The sequence below is a fragment of the Rana temporaria genome, chromosome 2 (genome assembly GCF_905171775.1).
Source record: "Rana temporaria chromosome 2, aRanTem1.1, whole genome shotgun sequence".
NCBI classification, from domain to species: Eukaryota; Metazoa; Chordata; class Amphibia; order Anura; family Ranidae; genus Rana; species Rana temporaria.
In genome coordinates, this window is record NC_053490.1 from 537,223,405 (window position 1) to 537,246,451 (window position 23,047).

Sequence of the window (23,047 nt, forward strand, 5' to 3'; positions counted from 1 at the left end):
GAAGAGAGCCTGTAGAGGAGAAGAGTCTCGAAGGATGAAAAGATAAGCCTGGGAATCAGGAGAGCCTAGAGTGAAGATGAGTCCATGGGTCAAGAAGGAAAGCCTAGAGAGAAGAGGAGCCTGGAGGACGAAAAGGGGAAGCCTGGAGGACGAGAAGGGAGAAGGGGAAACCTGGAAAGGAGAGGGGTCTGTGGGCTAGGAAGGAGAGCCTAGAGAGGAGAGGCGTCTGGAGAGTGAGAAGAGAAGCCTGGAAGGGAGAGGGGTCCAGGGGATGAGGAGGAAGTCAGAAGAGGAGGAGTCCAGGAGATAACGAGGAGAGCCTGCAGGAGGAGAGGAGTCTAGAGGGAGGAGCAGGTAAGCCTGGGAATGAGGGGAGCTTAGAGAGGAGATGAGTCTATAGGCCAAGGAGGCGAGCCAAAAGAGAAGAGGAACCTGGAGAATGAGAATGAGAGCCTGGACAGGAGCCCAGGGAACAAGGAGAGGAACCAGAGTGATGTGAAGGGGTGTGTGGGCTAAAAAGGAGAGGAGTCTGGAGAGTGAGAAGAGAAACCTGGAGAGGACTCTGGGGGATAAGAAGGAGAGCCTGAATACAGGGGGTAAAGAGCATAACCTGGGGATGAGAAGGGAGTCTGAGGGTTGAAGAGTAGAGGGGATTGCAGGGAATGTGGAGGAGAGCCTGAAGAGAAGTCCATTAGTTAGGGAGTAAAGTCTAGTGAGGAAAAAAGCCAGGGTGATGAGAAGGGGAGCCTGCAAAAGAGAGGAGTCTGTGGGCTAGAAAGGAGAGCCTAGAGAGGAGAGGAATCTGGGGAGTGAGAAGAGAAGCCTGGAGAGGACTCCATGAGATTATAGAGAGGATCACGGGGAATGTGTAGGTGAACCTAGAGAGTCCATTGGCTAAGGAGGGAAGTCCTGAGAGGAGAGGAGAGAAAGGTCTAGAGAGGAGGGGGAGAGGAAAGTCTAGAGAGGAGAGGAGGAGAGAAACGTCTAGAGAGGAGGGGAGGAGAGAAAAGTCTAGAGAGGAGGGGAGGAGAGGAAAGTCTAGAGAGGAGGGGGAGAGGCAAGTCTAGAGAGGAGGGGGAGAGGCAAGTCTAGAGAGGAGGGGGAGAGGCAAGTCTAGAGAGGAGGAGAGGAGAGGAGAGGAAAGTCTAGAGAGGAGGGGGAGAGGCAAGTCTAGAGAGGAGGAGAGGAGAGGAAAGTCTAGAGAGGAGGGGGAGAGGAAAGTCTAGAGAGGAGGGGGAGAGGAAAGTCTAGAGAGGAGGGGGAGAGGAAAGTCTAGAGAGGAGGGGGAGAGGAAAGTCTAGAGAGGAGGGGAGAGGAAAGTCTAGAGAGGAGGGGAGAGGAAAGTCTAGAGAGGAGAGGAGAGGAAAGTCTAGAGAGGAGGGGGAGAGGAAAGTCTAGAGAGGAGGGGAGAGGAAAGTCTAGAGAGGAGGGGGAGAGGAAAGTCTAGAGAGGAGGGGAGAGGAAAGTCTAGAGAGGAGAGGAGAGGAAAGTCTAGAGAGGAGAGGAAAGTCTAGAGAGGAGAGGAGAGGAAAGTCTAGAGAGGAAAGTCTAGAGAGGAGGGGAGAGGAAAGTCTAGAGAGGAGAGGAAGTCAGGAGAGGAAAGTCTAGAGAGGAGAGGAAAGTGAGAAGAGTCTAGAGAGGAGAGGAGAGGAAAGTCTAGAGAGGAGGGGAGAGGAGATGAGAGTGTAGAGAGAAGAGTCTAGAGAGGAGAGGAGAGGAAAGTCTAGAGAGGAGAGTAGGAGGAGCCAGGATGATGAGAAGTGGAGCCTGGATAGAAGTTGAGTCTGTGAGCCAAGAAGGAGAGCCCAGAGAGCAGAGGAGTTTTGGTAGTGGGAAGAGAAGAGGGGTCCAGGGGATGAGGAGAGCCTGGATGAGAAGGTGAGCTTGGGGATGAGAAGAGCCTTAGGAGGAGAGGAGTCCATGGGCCAAGAATGAAGGCACAGAGAGAGAAGGAGCCTGGGGGATGCAGAGCAAGGAGGGATAAGGAGAAGAGAGGAGACCAGAGAATGAGGAGGAGAGAGAAGCCCAGTCTATGAGGAGAGAAGGGGCCCAGAAGATGAAAAGGAAAGGGGAGCCCAGGGGATAAGGATAAGAGGGGAGCCCAATGGATGAGAAGGAGAGGGGAGCCCAATGAAGGAGAGGAGAGTCCAGGGGATGAGGATGACAGTTGAGCATGGGGGAGGGGGATGGTCAGGCAGTGGGAGGTCTTCAAATAAATTGGAGGCAGATTGGTGGAGTAAGTACATCAGATACATCGGTGATCAGATATTTTGGGGGTCAGGTAAAGAACAGTAGAAGTCAGGTTGGTTGGGGTCACGTATGGTCAGATTTAGAATGGACCTCCGCAGTTCGTTCATGGGAGGTCAGGTTGGGAGGTCAGGTATGGGGGGTCAGGTATGGGGGGTCCCCGACTGATGTAAGGGTCACGTTGTTGGTGGTTAGGTTGGTGATGGTTTCCAGGTACAAGAGGGGTCAGATTGAGAGGGGTCCCCAGGTACAGAGTTGCAGAATGTTGGAGTTTCCAGTTTCATGGGGGTCAGGTTGGGAGGGTTAAGGTTGTTGGGGTCACCAGGTCCAGGATTGGGTGATTGGGGGTCAGGCTGGGAATGATCAGGTAGGGGGGTGTGACGAACCCTCGTCCTCAACAGAACTTTTTCCCCTGTAAATGCTTCCTTTGTCCAGAACCAGTACTACCCAAGAGGCCCTTCACAGGGGGGGCAGATTTTTTGGGGTCTCCAGGTGAGGTGAAAAATCAGGTTGTTGGGTTTTCCAGGTACAGGGGGGGTCAGATTGGGAGTGGTCCCCAGATACAGAGGTTTAGTATGTTGGGGTTCCCAGCTCCAGGGTGTTCGGTTGGCAGGGTTGAGGTTGTTGGGGAAACTGGGTACAGGGTTGGGTCAAGCGGGGTGAGATCAGGTATGATGGGGTCCCCAGGTAGGGGTCACTTTGGTGGGGGGGGGCAGATTTTTGGGGATCCCCATGTGAGGTGATGGTCAGGATGTTAGGGTCCTCAGGTACAGGGGGGGGGGGGGGGTCGGGCTGGGAGGAGTCAGATATGAGGGATCACATAGGAGGGTCAGGTTGGGAAGGATCAGATATGAGGGGTCTCCAGTGGAGGTTGGGGGTCACTTTGTTGAGGTTCAGATGTTTGGGGGTCCCCAGGTGAGGTGAAGGTCAAGATGTTGGGGTCCCCAGGTACAGGGGGGGGGTTCGGGCTGGGAGGAGTCAGATATGAGGGATCACATAGGAGGGTCAGGTTGGGAAGGATCAGATATGAGGGGTCTCCAGTGGAGGTCGGGGTCACTTTGTTGAGGTTCGGATGTTTGGGGGTCCCCAGGTGAGGTGAAGGTCAAGAAGATGTTGGGGTCCCCAGGTACAGGGGGGTTGGGACTGGGAGGGGTCAGGTATGACTATGAGGGGTTTGGTTGGGAGGGATAAGGTATGGGGGGGGGGGGTCTCCAGTGGAGGTCAGAGTCACTTTGTTGAAATTCAGATGTTTGGGGGTCGCCAGGTGAGATGAAGGTCAGGATGTTGGGGTCCCCAGGTACATGGGGGTCAGGTTTGGGGGTCTCCATTTGAGGTTAAGTTCAGAATGTTGGGGTCCCTAGGTACGGGGGGGGGGGGTCAGAGGGGCCCCCAGCTGGAGGTCACTTTATTAAGGTTCAGGTTTCTTGGGGTTTTCGGGTGAGGTCAGAATGTTGGGGTTCCTAGGTAGGGGGGGGGGGGAGGGGTCAGAGGGGCCCCAGCTGGAGGTTCAGGTTTCTTGGGGTTCTCGGGTGAGGTCAGAATGTTGGGGTCCCTAGGTACGGGGGGGAGGGGTCAGAGGAGCCCCCAGCTGGAGGTTCAGGTTTCTTGGGGTTCTCGGGTGAGGTCAGGATGTTGGGGTCCCCAGGTAAGGGTGGGAGGGGTCAGAGGGGCCCCCAGCTGGAGGTTCAGGTTTCTTGGGGTTCTCGGGTGAGGTCAGAATGTTGGGGTCCCTAGGTACGGGGGGGGGGGGGTCAGAGGGGCCCCCAGCTGGAGGTTCAGGTTTCTTGGGGTTCTCGGATGAGGTCAGAATGTTGGGGTCCCTAGGTACGGGGGGGAAGGGGTCAGAGGGGCCCCCAGCTGGAGGTTCAGGTTTCTTGGGGTTCTCGGATGAGGTCAGGATGTTGGGGTCCCTAGGTATGGGGGGAGGGGTCAGAGGGACCCCCAGCTGGAGGTTCAGGTTTCTTGGGGTTCTCGGGTGATTTCAGAATGTTGGGGTCCCTAGGTACGGGGGGGAAGGGGTCAGAGGGGCCCCCAGCTGGAGGTTCAGGTTTCTTGGGGTTCTCGGGTGAGGTCAGGATGTTGGGGTCCCCAGGTAAGGGTGGGAGGGGTCAGAGGGGCCCCCAGCTGGAGGTTCAGGTTTCTTGGGGTTCTCGGGTGAGGTCAGAATGTTGGGGTCCCTAGGTACGGGGGGGAAGGGGTCAGAGGGGCCCCCAGCTGGAGGTTCAGGCACTTGGGGTTCTCGGGTGAGGTCAGGATGTTGGGGTCCCCAGTTATGGGGGTCAGATATAAGGGGTCCCGGTACCGTAGAGGAAGTCATAGGTCCGGCTGGCTCTGTAGGGGCCCCCGGGGCCCGCCCGGGTCTGGGTGGTCAGGGTCCGGCTCATGCTCCTCCGTGGATCTCTCCGTACAGCGTCACCATGGAGACGGGCCGCCGCTGTCGGTTCCCAGGGAAACCAAGTCACGTGAGGGCGGGGGGCGGAGCGGAGAGAGAAGACTACATCTCCCGGCATCCTGTGCGACCCGAACTGAGAGGGGAGGAGTGTATGAGATGGCTCCTCCTCCTCTCCCAGGTGATGTCAGTGCAGAGTTCAGCTCACAGCAGAGCCCGGTGACTTTCCTGTATTTCCGGGGTCACTGACCAGAAATCCGTCCCAATGGGGTCCCTGTGCAGGCTGGGAGTTCAGAGACTTCACTGGATGCATGCTTGTTATGTAGTGACGTCAGAGTCAGATGACAGGTCCTCTTTATAAGGGGACACCCTAATGTCAGATAATTCTGGGGTCACCATGGAAGAACAGGATATTTCATGTGTTCCCATTGGAAGATTTATCCTCACTTCCTGTTCCAAAGACACAGCAGGAAGCGGGAGGAGAGCCTTCCAAAATGACAGTTCTGGTGTCCCCATTGGAGGATTTCTACTCACTTTCTGTTCTGGTGACACATCAGGAAGTGGAAAGGGATCTCTCCAAAGTGACAGTTCTGGGAAACCCATTGGAAAATTTATCTTCACTTCCTGTTCTGGGGAACAAGCAGGAACTGAGAGGAGTGACAGTTCTGGTGTCCCCAATGGAAGATTTCACCTTACTTCCTGTTGTGGAGACACGACAGGAAGTGAGAGGGAATCCCTCCAAACAGATAGTTCTGGTGTCCCCAATAGATTTCTCACTTACTGACCTTTCATCTCTCTATAGTACTTACCTGTGCAGCCTCTCACCTGTCCTCTCTCTATAGGACTTACCTATGCAGCCTTTCACCTGTCCTCTATAACACTTACCTGTGCAGCCTCCCACCTGTCCTCTCTCTATAGTACTTACCTGTGCAGCCTCCCACCTGTCCTCTCTCTATAGTACTTACCTGTGCAGCCTCTCACTCGTCCTCTCTCTATAGTACTTACCTGTGCAGCCTCTCACCTGTCCTCTCTCTATAGCACTTACCTGTGCAGCCTCTCACCTGTCCTCTATCTATAGTACTTACCTGTGCAGCCTCTCACCTGTCCTCTCTCTATAGTACTTACCTGTGCAGCCTACCACCTGTCCTCTCTCTATAGTACTTACCTGTGCAGCCTCTCACTCGTCCTCTCTCTATAGCACTTACCTGTGCAGCCTCCCACATGTCCTCTCTCTATAGCACTTACCTGTGCAGCCTCCCACCTGTCCTCTCTCTATAGTACTTACCTGTGCAGCCTCTCACTCGTCCTCTCTCTATAGCACTTACCTGTGCAGCCTCCCACCTGTCCTCTCTCTATAGTACTTACCTGTGCAGCCTCTCACCTGTCCTCTCTCTATAGCACTTACCTGTGCAGCCTCTCACCTGTCCTCTATCTATAGTACTTACCTGTGCAGCCTCTCACCTGTCCTCTCTCTATAGTACTTACCTGTGCAGCCTACCACCTGTCCTCTCTCTATAGCACTTACCTGTGCAGCCTCTCACCCGTCCTCTCTCTATAGCACTTACCTGTGCAGCCTCTCACCTGTCCTTTCTCTATAGTACTTACCTGTGCAGCCTCTCACTCGTCCTCTCTCTATAGCACTTACCTGTGCAGCCTCCCACCTGTCCTCTCTATAGCACTTACCTGGGCAGCCTCTCACCTGTCCTTTCTCTATAGTACTTACCTGTTCAGCCTCTCACCTGTCCTCTCTCTATAGTACTCAACTATGCAGCCTCTCACCTGTCCTCTATAGTACTTACCTGTGCAGCCTCTCACCTGTACTCTCTCTATAGTACTTACCTATGCAGCCTCTCACCTGTACTCTCTCTATAGTACTTACCTATGCAGCCTCTCACCCGTCCTCTCTCTATAGCACTTACCTGTGCAGCCTCCCACCTGTACTCTCTCTATAGGACTTACCTGTGTAGCCCCTCACCTGTACTCTCTCTATAGTACTTACCTGTGCAGCCTCTCACCTGTACTCTCTCTATAACACTTACCTGTGCAGCCTCTCTCCTGTCCTCTCTCTATAGTACTTACCTGTGTGGCCTCTCACCTGTCCTCTATAGCACTCACCTGTCCTCTCTCTATAGCACTTACCTGTGCAGCCTCTCACCTGTCCTCTCTCTATAGCACTTACCTGTGCAGCCGCCCACCTGTCCTCTCTCTATAGTACTTACCTGTGCAGCCTCTCACCTGTCCTCTCTCTCTCTATAGTACTTACCTGTGCAGCCTCCCACCTGTCCTCTCTCTCTATAGTACTCACCTGTGCAGCCTCCCATCTGTCCTTTCTCTATAGCACTTACCTGTGCAGCCTCCCACCTGTTCTTTCTCTATAGCATTTACCTGTGCAGCCTCCCACCTGTCCTCTCTCTATAGCACTTACCTGTGCAGCCTCCCACCTGTCCTCTCTCTATAGCACTTACCTGTGCAGCCTCCCACCTGTCCTCTCTCTATAGCACTTACCTGTGCAGCCTCTCACCTGTCCTCTATAGCACTTACCTGTGCAGCCTCTCTCCTGTCCTCTCTCTATAGTACTTACCTGTGTGGCCTCTCACCTGTACTCTATAGTACTTACCTGTGCAGCCTCTCTCCTGTCCTCGGTCTATAGTACTTACATATGCAGCCTCTCATCTGTCCTTTCTCTATAGTACTTACCTGTGCAGCCTCTCACCTGTCCTTTCTCTATAGTACTTACCTGTGCAGCCTCTCACCTGTCCTCTCTCTATAGTACTTACCTGTGCAGCCTCTCAGCTGTCCTCTCTCTATAGTACTTACCTGAGCAGCCTTTCTCCTGTCCTCTCTCTCTATAGGACTCACCTGTGTGGCCTCTCACCTGTCCTCTCTCTATAGCACTTACCTGTGCGGCCTCTCACCTGTCCTCTCTCTATAGCACTTACCTGTGCAGCCTCTCACCCGTCCTCTCTCTGTAACACTTACCTGTGCAGCCTCTCACCTGTCCTCTCTCTATAGCACTTACCTGTGTGGCCTCTCTCCTGTCCACTATCGATAGGACTTACCTGTGTAGCCTCTCTTCTGTCCTCTCTCTATAGAACTTACCTGTGCAGCCTCTCACCTGTCCTTTTTCTATAGTACTTACCTGTGCAGCCTCTCACCTGTACTCTCTCTACAGGACTTACCTGTGCAGCCTCTCACCTGTCCTCTGTCTATAGTACTTACCTGTGCAGCCTTTCTCCTGTCCTCTCTCTCTATAGGACTTACCCGTGTGGCCTCTCACCTGTCCTCTCTCTATAGTACTTACCTGTGCACCCTCTCACCTGTCCTTGCTCTATAGCACTTACCTGTGCAGCTCTCACCTGTCCTCTATAGCACTCACCTGTCCTCTCTCTATAGCACTTACCTGTGCAGCCTCTCACCTGTCCTCTCTCTATAGCACTTACCTGTGCAGCCGCCCACCTGTCCTCTCTCTATAGTACTTACCTGTGCAGCCTCTCACCTGTCCTCTCTCTCTCTATAGTACTTACCTGTGCAGCCTCCCACCTGTCCTCTCTCTCTATAGTACTCACCTGTGCAGCCTCCCATCTGTCCTTTCTCTATAGCACTTACCTGTGCAGCCTCCCACCTGTTCTTTCTCTATAGCACTTACCTGTGCAGCCTCCCACCTGTCCTCTCTCTATAGCACTTACCTGTGCAGCCTCCCACCTGTCCTCTCTCTATAGCACTTACCTGTGCAGCCTCCCACCTGTCCTCTCTCTATAGCACTTACCTGTGCAGCCTCTCACCCGTCCTCTCTCTATAGCACTTACCTGTGCAGCCTCTCACCCGTCCTCTCTCTATAGCACTTACCTGTGCAGCCTCTCACCTGTCCTTTCTCTATAGTACTTACCTGTGCAGCCTCTCACTCGTCCTCTCTCTATAGCACTTACCTGTGCAGCCTCCCACCTGTCCTCTCTATAGCACTTACCTGGGCAGCCTCTCACCTGTCCTCTCTCTATAGCACTTACCTGTGCAGCCTCTCACCTGTCCTCTCTCTATAGTACTCAACTATGCAGCCTCTCACCTGTCCTCTATAGTACTTACCTGTGCAGCCTCTCACCTGTACTCTCTCTATAGTACTTACCTATGCAGCCTCTCACCTGTACTCTCTCTATAGTACTTACCTATGCAGCCTCTCACCCGTCCTCTCTCTATAGCACTTACCTGTGCAGCCTCCCACCTGTACTCTCTCTATAGGACTTACCTGTGTAGCCCCTCACCTGTACTCTCTCTATAGTACTTACCTGTGCAGCCTCTCACCTGTACTCTCTCTATAACACTTACCTGTGCAGCCTCTCTCCTGTCCTCTCTCTATAGTACTTACCTGTGTGGCCTCTCACCTGTCCTCTATAGCACTCACCTGTCCTCTCTCTATAGCACTTACCTGTGCAGCCTCTCACCTGTCCTCTCTCTATAGCACTTACCTGTGCAGCCGCCCACCTGTCCTCTCTCTATAGTACTTACCTGTGCAGCCTCTCACCTGTCCTCTCTCTCTCTATAGTACTTACCTGTGCAGCCTCCCACCTGTCCTCTCTCTCTATAGTACTCACCTGTGCAGCCTCCCATCTGTCCTTTCTCTATAGCACTTACCTGTGCAGCCTCCCACCTGTTCTTTCTCTATAGCATTTACCTGTGCAGCCTCCCACCTGTCCTCTCTCTATAGCACTTACCTGTGCAGCCTCCCACCTGTCCTCTCTCTATAGCACTTACCTGTGCAGCCTCCCACCTGTCCTCTCTCTATAGCACTTACCTGTGCAGCCTCTCACCTGTCCTCTCTCTATAGCACTTACCTGTGCAGCCTCTCTCCTGTCCTCTCTCTATAGTACTTACCTGTGTGGCCTCTCACCTGTACTCTATAGTACTTACCTGTGCAGCCTCTCTCCTGTCCTCGGTCTATAGTACTTACATATGCAGCCTCTCATCTGTCCTTTCTCTATAGTACTTACCTGTGCAGCCTCTCACCTGTCCTTTCTCTATAGTACTTACCTGTGCAGCCTCTCACCTGTCCTCTCTCTATAGTACTTACCTGTGCAGCCTCTCAGCTGTCCTCTCTCTATAGTACTTACCTGAGCAGCCTTTCTCCTGTCCTCTCTCTCTATAGGACTCACCTGTGTGGCCTCTCACCTGTCCTCTCTCTATAGTACTTACCTGTGCAGCCTCCCACCTGTCCTCTCTCTATAGCACTTACCTGTGCGGGCTCTCACCTGTCCTCTCTCTATAGCACTTACCTGTGCAGCCTCTCACCCGTCCTCTCTCTGTAACACTTACCTGTGCAGCCTCTCACCTGTCCTCTCTCTATAGCACTTACCTGTGTGGCCTCTCTCCTGTCCACTATCGATAGGACTTACCTGTGTAGCCTCTCTTCTGTCCTCTCTCTATAGAACTTACCTGTGCAGCCTCTCACCTGTCCTTTTTATATAGTACTTACCTGTGCAGCCTCTCACCTGTACTCTCTCTACAGGACTTACCTGTGCAGCCTCTCACCTGTCCTCTGTCTATAGTACTTACCTGTGCAGCCTTTCTCCTGTCCTCTCTCTCTATAGGACTTACCCGTGTGGCCTCTCACCTGTCCTCTCTCTATAGTACTTACCTGTGCACCCTCTCACCTGTCCTTGCTCTATAGCACTTACCTGTGCAGCTCTCACCTGTCCTCTATAGCACTCACCTGTCCTCTCTCTATAGCACTTACCTGTGCAGCCTCTCACCTGTCCTCTCTCTATAGCACTTACCTGTGCAGCCGCCCACCTGTCCTCTCTCTATAGTACTTACCTGTGCAGCCTCTCACCTGTCCTCTCTCTCTCTATAGTACTTACCTGTGCAGCCTCCCACCTGTCCTCTCTCTCTATAGTACTCACCTGTGCAGCCTCCCATCTGTCCTTTCTCTATAGCACTTACCTGTGCAGCCTCCCACCTGTTCTTTCTCTATAGCACTTACCTGTGCAGCCTCCCACCTGTCCTCTCTCTATAGCACTTACCTGTGCAGCCTCCCACCTGTCCTCTCTCTATAGCACTTACCTGTGCAGCCTCCCACCTGTCCTCTCTCTATAGCACTTACCTGTGCAGCCTCTCACCTGTCCTCTCTCTATAGCACTTACCTGTGCAGCCTCTCATCTGTCCTCTCTCTATAGCACTTACCTGTGCAGCCTCTCATCTGTCCTCTCTCTATAGCACTTACCTGTGCAGCCTCCCACCTGTCCTCTCTCTATAGCACTTACCTGTGCAGCCTCTCACCTGTCCTCTCTCTATAGCACTTACCTGTGCAGCCTCTCATCTGTCCTCTCTCTATAGCACTTACCTGTGCAGCCTCCCACCTGTCCTCTCTCTATAGCACTTACCTGTGCAGCCTCTCACCTGTCCTCTCTCTATAGTACTCACCTGTGCAGCCTCTCTCCTGTCCTCTCTCTATAGTACTTACCTGTGCAGCCTCCCACCTGTCCTCTCTCTATAGTACTCACCTGTGCAGCCTACCACCTGTCCTCTCTCTATAGCACTTACCTGTGCAGCCTCTCACCTGTCCTCTCTCTATAGTACTCACCTGTGCAGCCTCCCACCTGTCCTCTCTCTATAGCACTTACCTGTGCAGCCTCTCACCTGTCCTCTCTCTATAACACTTACCTGTGCAGCCTCTCATCTGTCCTTTCTCTATAGTACTTACCTGTGCAGCCTCTCATCTGTCCTCTCTCTATAGCACTTACCTGTGCAGCCTCCCACCTGTACTCTCTCTATAGCTCTCACCTGTCATTTCTCTATAGCACTTACCTGTGCAGCCTCTCACCTGTCCTCTCTCTATAGCACTTACCTGTGCAGCCTCTCACCTGGCTGGCTTCCCTCCCTCCCACCTGTCCTCTCTCTATAGCACTTACCTGTGCAGCCTCTCACCTGGCTGACTTCCCTCCCTCCCGCCTGTCTGATCTCACACCTGCCTCTCCCAGCGCCTCCGCTCACAGCCTGTGTCCCCGGGGGGCCCCTGAATTATTTATCACACATTGTAGATGAAGGCAGTCTGTGGTTGAGGATGTGATACGCCTCGCGGCTCGTCTCTCTCCGGAAAAAAGCGCGATGTGTCTGGGATGGGAGGAATCTTCGCCAAGGAAACGGACGAGGCGCACACCTGTCCAGGTAAGTCCTGTTATTGTATGACGGGGGGTGGGGGCAGGGTGTCACCACCTCCTGTGTCCTCCGAATTATTCCCCAAGGAGGAGCGGCGGAGCGGCGCTCAGCTCATCAGGTTCACGGGGTCATTTGTGGTCGGGCTAATGGAAGGCGGTTTCTGATTGATTACCGCACTTCCACTTTTGCTCAATGCATTAAAAGGAAAACAAAGCCATTGGGAGGACCGGCCTTTACTATGGCAGCCGGATCAGATTCCGCATCCTAATAATTGTCACAAAGTCAGGGGGGGGGGGGGAGCCAACGTTTTACAGTTGTCACCGGAACAGGAAATGAGGGGAAATCTTTTAATGGGGACACCCGTTCCACTAAAAAGGGGATTTTCTCACTTCCTTCGGGGCAGGAAGTGAAGGGAAATATCCCCATTGGGGCACCGGCATTGGTTCAACCCATTCAGCAAAGTTTGGGCATATTTGAAATCCTCAACTTCAGAGTTGCACTGGCTCCTCCCCCTGGGCTGAAACGGCTTCCTCTGATTTCACCGCACACTGTGAGCTTCTCATCATGTGCATTAGAAGCTGCAGCAAGTCAGAGCTCCGTCTCATTTCCTGGCTGGAGGACACACGGCATCATCTCGCCCCTTTCCTACGCAGCCTGACTGTTCCTGGCCCCGCCCCTTTCACTCAGTTCTCTCAATCCACCTTTCCATTTTCATTATTAACTTTATTATAGACTATTCTAAAGGCATCATTGGGTTTCTGTGCTTCTCTACGCAAGGCACATCATGGCTGGTGGGAGGGGCCAGTAGGGTGCTATACACGGCCTCCTAATTAGCTAAATTAGACGGTCACCTAAGGCCTCGCACTCACAGGGGCCTCACGGCCACCGTATTTACCTGTGATCAAACACCGATTACGGCACCGGTGGCTCGCCCTACCCCTGCTGGGACTCTGTGGCCCAGGGGCTGACTGACGACCATTGTCATTGGCTGACAGCTGATCACGTGGTAAGGGGCCGGGATCGGCCCCTTATTCCGATCTGTGATCACCCATGTCTAATTGACTCACAGAGCTTGTTTCCAGCGCCTTACAGGGTGCGCACGGGGAGCGTGCAAAGGGGAGGACATCTATTGACGGCCTCCCGGCCATGTAGGTCTTTAGCGCGGACGGGAAAGGTTTAAGAAGTAATGGCATTGCACAAGCGTCCCGCTATTTCCAATTCAAGTCGTTCAGATGTGAATGGAGCCCTAAAGTCTGAGGCAAGCAGTGGGCTGGCCCTTGGGAGGAGTTATGCAAATCAGCGGAGCCCGGTCCATAAGGGGCGCCGCCCCCCCAATCTCCATGCGGGACGCTGGACACATTAAGTTGTACAAGTTTTTTCTCTTTTAAGCACGTGATTAGAGCCGGAGGCTCTAATTGGCTTCAAAAAGGTTGGGCTTGGGGCGCAGAGCACTGTGCCCGAAGCCCGCCCAGTCGTGACACTAGCAAACCAACATTTGCTATTGTCTTCCTTCTTCTCCTCCTGGGCCAATCAGGACAGGATACTAAGACTGGATAGGCCGGGAGGAAAAGCTGCCCGCAACCTGGATGGGGTAAGGGCGGGGCCAGGGACAGTAAGTCAGGCTGGGGAGGAGGCGGGGCTCTATCTGATTTACTGCAGCTTCTAATGCATATTGTGAGAAGCTCACAGTGTGGAGTGAATTCAGAGGAAGCCATTTCAGTCCAGGAGAGGAGCCGGTATAACTGTGCAAGACTGAAGGCAGGGCCCTACGCTGAATATTATTGGGCACAATGTAGCTTCTCATTAGGGGTGCAAGGGATCACAGTTGATCCGTGATCCGAACGGGTCACCCCCTTCGGATCGGAACACACTGTGATCCGCGGATTGCCACGGCTCCGGAGCTAGGCCAAAGCCGCCGCCTTTCCTAATGTTACGGCGGCGGCTCCGGAGCTAGGCCGAAGCCGCAGCCTTTCCTAATGTTATGGCCGCGGCTTCGGAGGTAGGCCGAAGCCTCGACCATAACGCTAGGAAAGGCCGCGGCTTCGGCCTAGCTCCGGAGCCGCCGCCGTAACATTAGGAAAGGCTGCGGCTTCGGCCTAGCTCCGGAGCCGCGGCCATCTTGGTACACCCGGCGGCGGCCCTCCTCTGTTTACACCCACAGAGGAGGAGCCCGCACTCGGACACACCGCTCGGGGAGTGCCTGTCGGTACTAGCTGGGGGGGGGGTCACTGTACTGAGGAGGGGGGGTCACTGTACTGAGGAGGGGGGGTCACTGTACTGAGGAGGGGGGGTCACTGTACTCAGGAGGGGGGGTCACTGTACTCAGGAGGGCACTGTACTGAGAGGAGGGGGGGGTGTCTGCACCGAGGGGGTACTATAGTTGGTGGGGGGGGGGGGACATGTGGATATTACAGTGGGGGAGATTTATTTTATTTATTTATTTTTTGCCGATCCGTGACTGATCCGAGGAACGATCCGAACCATGAGTTTTTTGATCCGTTGCACCCCTACTTCTCATGGTACGATGATACTTTGGTTGGTCCCCCTCATTCAGCAGACGGGGCACAATAGCCGGCGGCTGGTATCGTGTATCCGGTGGAACCTCTCGGTTTCGATCTGTCATCATCTATTGTACAATCTGAGCAGAGAGAAGACTCAGCCTGAGTACACCTTAAAGGTATATCACCCCCTCATGCCCAACAAAAGTGCCCAAACTACCATCTTGTAATGTGTTTCTTGGAGAAGAGAACCAGTCTAGCACAGGCGAGACGCAGCAGGAGGTCGCCGTCCGACTTCTGGAAGCGGTGCTAGTTCCATTGCATCACAAAGCAACCTGTCTGCTCGGGAACTAGCGAGACCTCTGGAGGAAGGGCAGTGCAGTGGGTAAGTTCAGGTAGGAGCCATACTGACAAGTTCACTTTAAGGGTGACACCGCACACTAGTGTGCCCTTTGGGTTCCCCCCGGGGTGCCACAAGCCCAGTCTGGATCAGGGATGGATGAAAGGACTCTGTGATTGGGGGGCGGGGGGCCTGATGTGACAAGGAACCACTCTTTGGTGGAGGGACTTTGTAGGTGATGAGGGGCTTCTGCTACATAAGGGAGACTCTGATGTAATGGGGTGGGGGGCTCTTGATCTGTAAAGAGGGGAGGGGGTCCTCTGATTTTTAGGGAGGACTGTGATGTCAAATAAGACTCTGGTGTGAGGAGAGAGCTCTGATATGATGGGGACCTCTGATTTTACAAGGACTCTGTGATGGGGGGGGGGGGGGGCTTCTAATGTATATGGGGGAGTATGATGTGATAGGAGGACTATGGGGTGAAGAGGAAGCTCTGATATGAAGCAGACCTCTTATGAAAGGGAGGGGCTCTGATATGGAGGGCCTCTGACTCTGTGATGGGGGGGACTTTGTGGTGATGGAGGCCTCTGATGTGAAGGATGACTTTGATGAGAAGGGGTTTTTTTTGGTGATGTATGGGGGGACTCTGTAATGGGGGCCCTGTGATGTGAACATGGGCTCTGATGTCAAGGAGGGGGTTCTGATGTGATGGAGGGACCTCTGACTGTGTGATGGGGGGGCTCTGTGGTGATGGAGGACTCTGGTGTGAAGAGGGAGCTCTGACATGATGGGGACTTAAAATGTGAAAGAGGACTCTGATAAAAGGGGGGGGTTCTGATATTAGGCCTCTGGCCCTGTGTTGGTGGGGGGCTTTGTGGGGATGGAAGCCTCTTATGTATAGGACGGACTCTAATGTGATGGGGGCCTCTGATGTGAACGAGGACTCTAATGAGAAGGGGGACTCCAATGTGATAGGGGGGGCTCGGACTCTGTGATGGGGGGCCTCTTATGTATGGGGGAACTCTGATGTCATCGGGGGAGTTCTAATGTGATGGGGTGGCAGGGTTCTGGCTCACTGATGGGGGGGGGGGGCTGATGTATAGTGGGGAGTTTGATGTAAAAGAGAACTCTGATATGATGGAGACATGTGATGTGAATGAGGACTCTGATGAAAGGGGGGGGGCTGATATTATGGAGGGCCTCTGACTCTAAGATGGGAGACTTTGTGGTGATGGTGGGCCCCTGATGTACGAGGGGACTCTGACATGAAGGAGAGACATCTGATATCATAGTAGCCCTTGACGTGAAGGTGTGAAGGAGGAGATTCTGATGTGATGGGGGGCCTGTGACTTTAAGGTGGCCTCTGATGTGAGGGGGGGTCCTGATGTGATGGGGGACTCAGTGGTGTTGGGGGGGGGGGGGCTCTGATTTATAGGGGGAACATTGTGTGATGGAAAGACTCTATTTTGAAGGGGTGACCTATTATGTGATAGGAGCCTTTGATGTGAAGGGGGGGATTCTAATGTGGTGGAGGGACCTCTGATGTGATGGGGGAACCTCTAATGTATATGGGGGACTCTGATATGAAGGTGAACTCGGATGTGGTGGGGGACCTCTGATATACAGTATATGGGGGATTTGATGAGATAAGAGGACTCTGCCATGAAGGGGGGCTCTAATGTGATGGGGAATTTTGTGCTGATGGGTGGCCTCTGACATGAAGTGGGGGCCTCTAACATGGTGGTAGACTCTGAAGTGAAGGTGGACTCCGATGTGGTGGTGGTGGTGTTGGGGGGTGTCTGGTGTATATGGGGGATTTGTTGTGATGAGAGGACTCTGGCATGAAGGGGGGGCTTGTAAAGAGAAATGGATTCGGAAAACCACTTTAAATGCGTTCTTCTCTTGAAAAAGTCAAATCTTTGTCCCGTGATCCTCATTCTCTTTAGCCCTGTAGATCCGTGAGCTTACAATCTAATCCCAGCAGTGGGTTTTGCCAGGTTGACTCTCTACGTCTGAACCAACGCACCCAGCAGTGAAGAGTTAATCGAAGACTCCATTAGCTGTGGGCACGGTGCCCGGAATCCTGGCATCCAGCGAGGAAAGCCTCATTACTGACAGGGAGCTGACGTCTCTCGGGAAACAGAATCATTCAGTAGCCCACTCCGGCCCTCCCGGACTGCCACAGCTTGCGGAGGGTGTATGTGGGAGGGGCTGGCACCTGTGACCACCAATGTCTGTAGTCTTGTTTAAAGGGCGGCCAGACACCTTTCTAGCGAGCAGCGATGGGCAAAATTGAGTTTTCCTTCTTCTGAAATTTCAGCGAAAATTTGGGAGATATCGGCAAGGGTTTGCCGTGTTGGTGAAATGCAGTGGAGTCAATGAGGAAAACCAAATAAAGGCAGTCCATTCTAAATAAATAAAGTTCGTAATTTCATAAAGAAAAAATATCAAATTTTGACAAAATATTTGCGCTCACCCTTAAGATATGAACATTTGGGGTTCTTATTGTAAAATTCTTCATAAAGAAACAACGTCACTTTCACAACAGGCTTCTTCCTGTGCTATGGTTTATGTTGGAGACATTTTAAGAGACCACCACCCTGACAAATGGAATGGACCTCAGCTGCTTTTGCACTATTTCCTATTTTAGGATAAATCCTGCCTTGTCTCTCCCTCTTGCATTGCAGCCTTACCAAGCTGCTTACACACTGTCCAGCCACTGTAAAATATTTGCGGCTATTGTCTCTCAGGTAATACACTCTCATTTCAGGATAAAACCTCTCTGGTCCACCCCCCTATATTTCAATTTAACCAAACTGCTCACATCCTGTTCAGCCCCTGCACAATATTTGTTACTATTATTTTTCAGATAATACGCTCTCATTTCTATTTCAGGATAAACCCTGCCTTTTCTTTCTCTCTCTCTCTCTCTCTCTTGTATTGCAGCCTAACCAAGCTGCTAACATGCTGTTCAGCTACTGTGCAATTATACTGGCTATTGTCTCTCAGGCAATACACTCTAATGTTTATTTCAAGATAAAACCTCTCTGGTTCCCCCCCCCAATTTTGGTCTAACCAAGCTGTCCAGCCACTGCACAATATTAGTGGCCATTGCTTCTCAGATAATACAGTACAATTTATTTTTCAGAATAAAACCCTGTTGTGTCTCTTCCTAAAAGTTTGTGGCTTAACCAAGCTGCTTACGTTGGGCCTAATTCTAAAGATCCGCGTAACCTATCTGATTTACGATCCGCCGCCGCAAGTTTTTGAGGCGAGTGCTTAATTCAGAAACACTTACCTCAAAACTTGCGGCGGCGTATCGTAAATATCCCGGCGGAATTCAAATTCCGCGGCTAGGGGGAGTGTACTATTCAAACCAGGCGCGTCTCCACGCCGATCGAACAGTGCATGCGCCGTCCGGAAATGTTCCCAGCGTGCATTGCTCCCAATGACGTCACAAGGACGTCATTGGTTTCGACGTTTACGTAAATTACGTCCAACCGTATTCGCGAACGACTTACGCAAACGACGTAAAAAAATTAAAATTCCATCGCGGGAACGACGGCCATACTTAACATTGGCTGCGCCTCATAGACCCAGGGGTAACTATACGCCGGAAAAAGCCGAACGCAAACGACGTAAAAAAAAAAGCGCCGGGCGGTCGTTTGTTTCTGAATCGGCGTAACTCCTCATTTGCATATTCCTTGCGTATACAAACGGAAGCGCCACCTAGCGGACAGCGTGAGATTGCAGCCTAAGATCCGACGTTGTAAGTCACTTACACCTGTCGGATCTTAGGGAGATCTATGCGGAACCTGATTCTATGAATCAGGTGCATCGATCCGACCGACGGAACTCAGAGATACGACGGCGTATCAGGAGATACACCGTCGTATCTCTTTGTGAATCTGGCCCATACTGTCCAGCTACTGTGCAAAATTGGTGGCTAATGTCTGTTACATAATACACTCTAATGTTTATTTGAAGATAAACCCTATCTGGCCTCCCCCCACCCTAGATTTCGGTCTAACCAAGCTGCTTACATGCTGTCCATCCACTGCACAACATTTGTGGCTATTGTCTCTCACATAATACGCTCTCATTTCTATTTGAGGATAAACCCTGCCTTTTTTCTCTCTTTTGTATTGCAGCCTAACCAAACTGCTTACATACTGTCCAGCTACTGTGCTATATTGGTGGCTATTGTATCTCATATAATACACTCTGCTTATTTCAAGATAAAACCTATCTGGTCTTCTCCCCCCTTCTACATTTCAGTATAACCAAGCTGCTTACATGCTGTCCAGCCACGACACAAAATGTGTGGTTATTGTCTCTCATACAATATGCTCTCATTTCTTTTTCAGGATAAACCCTGCCTTTTCTCTCAATTTGAATTGCTATGTAAACAAGCTGCTTACATATTGCCCATCCACTGTTAATATTTGTGGCTATTGTCTCTCAGATATTATGCTCTCTTTTATATTTTAGGATAAACCCTGCCAATATTGGCACTCATTGGTAACTCTTTGTGAATCCGGCCCCTTGCCTCTCTGACTTGCGGCGTAGCGTAAATACAATACTCACAGGGCCCCTAAGGTGGAATCTGCATGACAGCGGGAGGTCAGTCATGGAAGCCCCCTTATTGCTGTTAACACTGACCATTTTCCAGCGCGGTGTCAGGCGATGTCCTTATTTCCATGTTGAGTAATGAGAGAAGAATCTCCGTTACAAGGTTAATTTGTTCCAAACCTGACCAGAGATCTGTTCTCTGTCCTCTCACACCCCGGAGAAGACAAGGGCCCCAATCTGACTGTGTCTGAGATAAGGGCCGCCCTATGTGGGAGAAACGCACATAAAAAGTACCTGACACATTGTCCTGCTCCAAAACGCATTGTGTTGCAGGCACATGCATTAGCAAGATGCATTGGGGTGCCATTAAGAATTATTGACACCACCGTGCGTCTGCAAAAAGGTGGCACAATTTTTTTTATTTTTGTTTTAATTGCACAATTTTGCACACTTTCCCACAATGCAGACAGTGCATCCGGAAAGTATTCAGAGATGTTTCTACAGCTTGATTACCAAGACAGGATTGTATGGAGGCACAGATCGGGGGAAGGGTACATTGAAGGTCCCAATGAGCACAGTGGCCTCCCATCATTCATAAATGGACGATGTTTGGAGCCACCAGGACTCTTCCTAGAGCGGGCCGTCCGGCCAAACCTAGCGATCGGGGGAGAAGGGCCTTAGTCGGGAAGGTGGCCAAGAACCCGATGGTCACTCTGATGGAGCTCCAGCGTTTCTCTGTGGATAGAGGCAGGGCCTCCATCGGGGGGGGGGGGTACAGGCAGTACACATGTAAGGGGCCCGGAGGTCCCCAGGGGCCCGGATGGCAACCCCCCCTTTTTTTATTTTTTATAAAAAAAATATATATATTTTTTCTAATATATTTTTATTTTATTTTTTATTAAAGGGCCAATTTTTTTTTTATATTTCTTTTATTTCTTTTATTTATATATATATATATATATATATATATATATATATATATATATATATATATATATATATATTATTAAAGGGCTCAGAGGTTCCTTTTTTTATTATTATTATTATTATTATTAAAGGGCCCAGAGGTCCCGGATGGCAACCGCCCTTTTTTTGTAATTTATATTTATAAAAAAAATAATAGTAATTTGTGTGTGTGTATATAATGTATATATTTTATTAAAGGGCCCAGAGGTCCCCAGGGCCCCGGATGGCTACCCCCCTTTTTTTTATATATATTTTTCTCTATTTCTTCTTTTTTTTGTAAAGGGCCCCCCCGCTTCTCAATTTCAGGCGGCAGCACCTCCCCCCCCAGTTCTCTGCTCCAGGGGGCCCATGCCTGAAGCTGTGTAAGGGGCCCCATAATTCCTGATGGCGGCCCTGGAGAGAGGAGAACCTTTCTAGAAGAACAACCATCTCTGCAGCTCTCCACCAATCAGGCCTGTATGGGGGAGTGGCCAGATGGAAGCCACTCCTCAGTAAAAGGCACATGACAGCCCACCTGGAGTTTGCCAAAAGGCACCTGAAGGACTCTCAGACCACGAGAAACAAAATTCTCTGACCTGATGAAACAAAGATTGAACTCTTTGGCCTGAATTGCAAGCGTCATGTCTGAAGGAAACCTGGCTCATCACCTGGCCAATACCATCCTTACTGTGAAGCATGGTGGTGGCAGCATCATGCTATGGGGATGTCTTTCAGTGAAAGGAACTGGGAGACTAGTCAGTATGGAGGGAAAGATGAATGCAGCAATGAGACATCCTTGACATCCAAAATGACCGCAATATGTGGAGGAAATGAAACTCCAAATAGTGTGATAACGTAAAACATATGGAATTTATTAACCACTTAAGGACCGCCTCCTGCATATGTACGTCGGCAGAATTGCACGGCTGGGCACATGTACGTACAGGTACGTCCTGTACTAGTACCCAGCCGTGGGTCGCGGGCGCGCGCCCCGCGGCCCGGTCCGAAGCTCCGGGACCGCGGGTCCCGCGGACCCGATCGCCGCTGGAGTGCGGCGATCGGTCCCCGGAGCTGAAGAACGGGGAGAGCCATGTGTAAACACACCTTCCCCGTTCTTCACTGTGGAGTCTTGCCACATATTCTCAATGGGATTTAGGTCTGGACTGTGACTGGGCCATTCTAACACATGAATAGGCTTTGATCTAAACCATTCCATTGTAGCTCCAGCTGTACTTTAGGGTCGTTGTCCTGCTGGAAGGTGAACCTCCCCCCCGGTCTCAAGTCTTTTGCAGGTTTTCTTCTAAGATTGTCCTGTATTTGTCTCCATCCATCTTCCCATCAACTCTGACCAGCTTCCCTGTCCCTGCTGAAGAAAAGTATCCCCACCACATGATGCTGCCACCACCATGTTTCACAGTGGGGATGGTGTGTTCAGGGGGATATGCAGTGTTAGTTTTCCCCCACACATAGCGTTTTGCTTTTTAGGCCAAAAAGTTGAATTTTGGTGTCATGTGACCAGAGCACCTTCTTCCACATGTTTGCTGTGTCCCCTCCCCCACATGGCTTCTCACAAACTGCAAACAGGACTTCTTATGTCTTTCTTTCTCCAATGTCTTTCTTCTTGTCACTCTTCCATAAAGGGCAGATGTGTGGAGAGACCACTAATAGTTGTCCTGTGGACAGATTCTCCCCCCTGAGCTGTGGATCTCTGCAGCTCCTCCAGAGTTACCATGGGGCCCCTTGGCTGCTTCTCTGGTGAATGCTCTCCTTGCCCGGCCCGGTCAGTTTAGGTGGACGGCCATGTCTTGGTAGGTTTGCAGTTGTGCCATACTCTTTCCATTTTCAGATGATGGATTGAACAGAAGCTCTGTGAGATCTTCAAAGCTTGGGAGATTCTTTTTTTATAACCTAACCCTGCTTTATACTTCTCCGCAACTTTATCCCTGACCTGTCTGGCGTGTTCCTTGCCCTTCATGATGCTGTTTGTTCACTAAGGTTCTCTAACAAACCTCTGAGGGCTTCACAGAACAGCTGTATTTATACTGAGATTAAATGACACACAGGTGGACTCTATTTATTAATTAGGTGAATTCTGAAGGCAATTTGTTCCCCTCGATTTTAGTTGGGGGTATCAGAGTAAAGGGGGCTGAATACAAATGCCCCTCCCCCCACACACTTTTCACATATTTATTTGTATCATTTTCCTTCCACTTCACAATTATGTGACACTTTGTGTTGGTCCATCACATAAAATCCAGATAAATTACATTTATGTTTTTGGTTGTAACATGACAACATGTGGAAAATGTCAAGGGGGTATGAATACTTTTTTCAAAGCACTGTTCGCTGAGCCCCATGAACACGAAGCCTTACAAAAGCGAAACGCGTCGGCAACATCTGCGTTGAATTGATTTTCTCCACACCGCCCAATCTTAAGAAGATTTTTTTTTTAACCCTCCCATATATAACAGACATCCTAAGATTCCCTGCATATAGCGCACAGTTGGAATTTGGCTTGGCGGTCGTTTTCCTAGCGCGCTCGCCGTATGACGCACAGTCACTATTGATTCTCTCACACAGCAGTTATGTATTTAATATGAAACAGATTTGCTAAAGTGTTATTTGGCAGAAAGCAGACCTTAATGTCGATGTGAAACAGTTCGGAGCCGTTATTTTCTCACCGCCGTTATTAGGCAATTATCTGTTCAAGCGGCAAAAAAAACTGCGCAGTGAAATCCTGGCGCCGGGAGCGATCGATCGACTTTCCCTGCTTGATGGGTTCTCCCCCCCGAGGATCAATAAGAAAATGTATTTGCATTAGTGCTAACGTTGTTGAAGCTGCACGCCGATATACTTCGGCAGAATGGCAGTAGTGGGCACATGGATGTACCTGTACGCCCCCTTTATGAA

At 51.2% G+C, this 23,047-nt stretch overlaps 2 protein-coding genes across 3 annotated transcripts in view; one reads left to right on the forward strand and one right to left on the reverse strand.

Moving 5' to 3' along the window:
• The window catches only part of CFAP91 (cilia and flagella associated protein 91), a 37,324-nt gene extending 32,624 nt beyond the window's left edge, over positions 1-4,700 (reverse strand). The window contains exon 1 of the mRNA XM_040339210.1: positions 4,550-4,700. Within this exon, the coding sequence (XP_040195144.1) occupies positions 4,550-4,631 (82 nt within the window). The 5' untranslated portion in view covers positions 4,632-4,700. The remainder of the gene's footprint in view (positions 1-4,549) is intronic.
• Positions 4,701-11,519: 6,819 nt separating this feature from the next.
• POPDC2 (popeye domain containing 2) overlaps positions 11,520-23,047 on the forward strand; it is a 44,531-nt gene continuing 33,003 nt past the window's right edge. Inside the window, exon 1 of one of the 2 annotated variants that reach the window (XM_040339213.1) lies at positions 11,520-11,791. In XM_040339213.1, coding sequence (XP_040195147.1) covers positions 11,743-11,791 — 49 coding nt within the window. In that variant the 5' untranslated portion in view covers positions 11,520-11,742. The remainder of the gene's footprint in view (positions 11,792-23,047) is intronic. The other variant, XM_040339211.1, reaches the window with a different exon arrangement.